Below are 4,168 nucleotides of genomic sequence, written 5' to 3'. Positions count from 1 at the left end.
ATAATATGTGTCGTGTTTATTACAATACCTCAATTTGTATGTTTAAATTCTCAGATAATCTTTGTTGTGTTTATTACAATACCTCAAGTTGTATGTTTAAATTCCCTGATAATCTGTGTCGTGTTTATTACAATACCTCAAGTTGTATGTTTAAATTCTCTGATAATATGTGTCGTGTTTACTACAATACGTTAGTTACGATAGGTTAGTAACTTAAAACCGAACAATTAAATAAAATAAGCTAAAGATTTAATGGCAAATTGTTTTAAATCAGAAAAAGTGAGCAAACTGTTACTTCAAATACGCGGATCTGACAGGTTTTAAATTAATAATTTTTATACAACCTTCATTTTTCAAGTTTTGTTTATTTCAGAAGTTTCACCAAAACTACACAAAGGGCTTTACTCTTATCTGACCGTCACTCAAAAAACGCGCCAATGTCTCCAAAATGCAGAGCACGTTTTTGTGTCAACGAGGCGCAAACCATTCAAATTCCGAGTAGGCTAACCACAAGGCAACGCCTTGGCCCATGTAATATCCATAAAACATTACTTTTAGATCAGAAGGCAACAACTATACATGTATATATATATTTGCACCGTTAGAAAGAGCAAAGAATTAAAAGACATAAATGTAGTATAAGAAGAGAAAAAACACGCAGACATGGTTGTTGTTAATTTATTGAAAGAAAACACAAACGTTTACTTAGATTTAACACACAACAGAAAAAATAAGTGAAACAGCAGGAACTCTATGTCCGCAGTGTTTCTTCTGACGAAGGGTGGGTGGGATCAAGAGCCTAAAAGACCCACTGCACCGCAGACAAATATAATAGGTTGGAAATGTAGTTACAACGATTCTATATAGCCATGGTCATGTTATTCGTCGTAAAGAGCCACGTGTAGTACACGATACATTGATGACAATGTGCTCCAAGGTTATTGTTTAACAGAACAAGTACGGGGACATTACTTGAAATGATCGTTCGTGACGTAAGATATTGATATTTTCGGACAGTGGTGTCGTAAGGAAACGCTAGTTTCAGGCTTGGTAAAGCAAAACTTCAGAGTTTAGTATAGTTATAGTTGAGGACAAGCAACACCAAATGTGACCACTTTGGGAAAGCGCAGTTTTTTGTCCATAGTGGACTTAGTAATTCAAGTAACTTGTTTTTCGTATCATTTCGAGTAGAATTTATGTAACCAGAAAGGGCTATGTACGTCTCCTTCTGGACTGTCTAATTCGAAGACTTTAATCGTTGACATATACTCAGGAACACTCCTCAGACACAGGAAGTTACGTACTGCTCTGTTCCATCATAATCATGGCAATAACCTGCTTGCGATCAAATTCCAATCACGGCACGTGACACCAAAGGTCTACTCCTTATATGATCAGTTTCAATTGGCTACCCACGACGTCACTGGTATCGCTAATGTCGTTTAGGGACTCATGTTGCGAGTTTCCTGGAATCTAGGCTTTCACCGTTACCAGGAGATGCATCCCTGCCTCTTCCAACACCACGTGAGCATCATGTACTACAGCTGTACAGCAGACATCATATTTACGAGAATGATGACAATACTGCAGTTTTATTCCAGTTCTGGGCAGAATACAAAAAGTCGGTGCTTATTTCAAATAGGTATACAGTGGTTCTCAAACTTTAACATCCCGCGAACTCTTTTCGTGAAAACGCCAAATATCGCGAACCCCCTCCTAAAAATAAATATTTTCCAGCGATTTTCTCCCTTACCTAAGTATAGATTATTAAAAACAATGACCTTAAAAATATAAAATTGGTTTTTCTTGTGACACTTTTATTACACACTATTATTGCATTATTAATTTTATTACATTATGAAAACGGCAAAGATCTTCCACGATTTCACTTTCGTAACTCGTATTACTTTGACTAAGCCTAAACTACTTCTTCATCTTAATTTTAAAAACAGAAAAATTGCCCCCTCACCTTTCCATTTCTCATGAGGAGTCATGAAGTTATAATCTAGTCAATGTAAGGGATGAGCGCAAACACTTTTTGCTTACGCCATTGTGGAATTTTTTCCGAGAACGCCCAGAAACATTTCGCGAACCACTGATGTAATACATTGTCAAAACAGTTACATTTTGCATATTCGTTCTGTCTCACGTGTTTAGCTTTTATGAAATGTGACATAAATGCCACCGTCTTCAGCGTAGAAACTGATATACTTAGTTGTATTTTAGTAAATATGTGAATTTTTTCTTTGCCATCTTTGGAATTATGACACGAAAAGGGATGGCATAACACAAAAACCTTATCGCGTCTACAGCTATGTTTGTATAGTTTCTTCGAAACCCATTTTTTTAACACTTATGTCTGCCTTCTGTATGTGCGAAATTTGTTTTTGGTTTGATTGTTTATAATACATACAGCATTAATGTGGTTTTTCTCACGTCCAAGTTACGAGCCGGTTTCCTGTGTATGATTTTCAAATAAAATTTCTGGTACAGTTTTTGAAGATGGGTCAACTTTATTGATGAAATCTCGTGAAGTGCCGTGCATATATTGAAATTCACATATCTAAGTAGTCACAACCAGTTTTTATGTAAGTGTGTGTTATAAGGTAAAGTGGTTACTTAAAGTAAGATTACAAATATCAGTAGACTAAGAAATATTTGTAATTATCAATAGGTCACTGAATATGTTTGGTAACATTGCACCCAAACTAAATTCTTGTATTTCGTGCAGGAGTACATCCACAGGGTGGGGCGAACAGCCCGTGGGGAGGGAGGCCGTGGACACGCCCTGCTGATCCTACGCCCTGAGGAGCTGGGATTCCTTAGGTACCTAAAACAAGCCAAAGTTCCGCTTCAAGAATTTGATTTCTCCTGGAACAAGATCGCCAACATTCAGCCTCAGGTGATGTTTCGTGTGTTCATTCCTAAAGAAATGATGACCTACCTGTCTTGTTTATAGGGAAGAAAAAATGCATATTATCTTGGAATTTCAAGTAGTTTATTCTTTTAATGATTAGTATTATTAAGGTTATCGCCAAAAAAAGTCAAATTACTTGGTGTTAACTCCAAACGTTTTAAGTTACAGTTATGATTATTACTGTAGAAATAATGGATGCAAATAACTTTAAAAAATACTGTGTCCTTTTTTTAATTTTCAAATTCGGTTCGTTTCTTATTCATATTAGAGCTTTATATTATCAGGGAATAATTTACCTCATCAAGAAAATGGGGCCGTCTTACCTTCTAATAATCGGTTAGGTAATAAAACTTTAAATCCGGTTTTGTTTAGAATCCTGTAACTCGTTTTGTTCTAGCATCCTTCTTGTCGACTTATGGGTGGGGGTTGAATCCCTCCCTTATCGTCTAAGGTTTATCTTCTTTCCAGGTTACTAACTAAAAAAAAAATATTAAGTAAAATTACCGACGAAAAAAAGTTAAATTTTGTGAACTTTTGCTCTTGTATTAAGAGTCAAAATTCAATCTCCACGTATTATGTTTTAGTTTGAATTTTCCCATGTTCATACATCGTGTAATTACATTTATCAATTTTTATTTAAAAGCTACAAACTGTATATTTCTGACATGATATACTTAAAACTATTAGTATTTCAAAAAATACTGTTATTAGGCCTAATATAAAAAACTTTCCAGATTCGATCTACCATTTCTATTAATTGCTTATAAGATGAAAAGTATACTTCGTGTTGTGGCATTATTGGAGTATATGCACATTATATGTATATTTGAAATACACCACAATGAATTCGGATAAGCACTAAAGAAATCAAGCTACGGAGAAATCTCAAGCTAAGGCGGAATCTCAAGTGAACTGAGGGTGCACTACAGTCTTGCTATATTAAGTCAGTGACTCCTATCGGAATGATTCAGCGGTTGGACTCTAAAGAAACGAATGATGTCATAATGATCGTACTCAAACCGAAAAAAAAAACATTGAGTAAATGAGACTGGAGTATCAAATTGATGTTGTTTGCACTTGAAGACGTTAGTCAAAAATCACCCCCCCCCCCCAGAAACGGGTTTTGATACCCATTGTGTAGCTTTGTGATTAATTACAAATAAAAAAAAAATAAAATTAGCCTTATTTAAGAAATGTGCTTAATTTGAGTGTATCTGTTTTGCGGGGGGGGGGGCTTTTACTATTACAAAG

The 4,168-nt window shown here is 35.3% G+C and overlaps 1 protein-coding gene and 1 long non-coding RNA gene across 5 annotated transcripts in view; one reads left to right on the top strand and one right to left on the bottom strand.

Annotated features, from left to right (window-relative positions):
• The window catches only part of LOC106460708 (ATP-dependent RNA helicase HAS1-like), an 87,171-nt gene that overhangs the window by 46,843 nt on the left and 36,160 nt on the right, over positions 1 to 4,168 (top strand). For both annotated transcript variants that reach the window (XM_013920442.2, XM_022387488.1), the window contains exon 12: positions 2,732 to 2,902. In XM_013920442.2, the coding sequence (XP_013775896.1) occupies positions 2,732 to 2,902 (171 nt within the window). The remainder of the gene's footprint in view (positions 1 to 2,731; positions 2,903 to 4,168) is intronic.
• The window catches only part of LOC111086070, a 19,428-nt gene continuing 18,118 nt past the window's right edge, over positions 2,859 to 4,168 (bottom strand). For 2 of the 3 annotated variants that reach the window (XR_002610828.1, XR_002610829.1), the window contains exons 2-3: positions 3,241 to 3,393; positions 2,869 to 2,944 (exon numbers count right to left, since the gene is read on the bottom strand). This is a non-coding gene — a long non-coding RNA (uncharacterized LOC111086070). Of the gene's footprint in view, positions 2,949 to 3,240; positions 3,394 to 4,168 lie in introns of all 3 variants that reach the window. The other variant, XR_002610830.1, reaches the window with a different exon arrangement.

This window comes from Limulus polyphemus, unplaced genomic scaffold (genome assembly GCF_000517525.1).
Source record: "Limulus polyphemus unplaced genomic scaffold, Limulus_polyphemus-2.1.2 Scaffold819, whole genome shotgun sequence".
NCBI lineage: Eukaryota > Metazoa > Arthropoda > Merostomata > Xiphosura > Limulidae > Limulus > Limulus polyphemus.
This window is presented reverse-complemented; position numbering and strand designations above follow the sequence as displayed.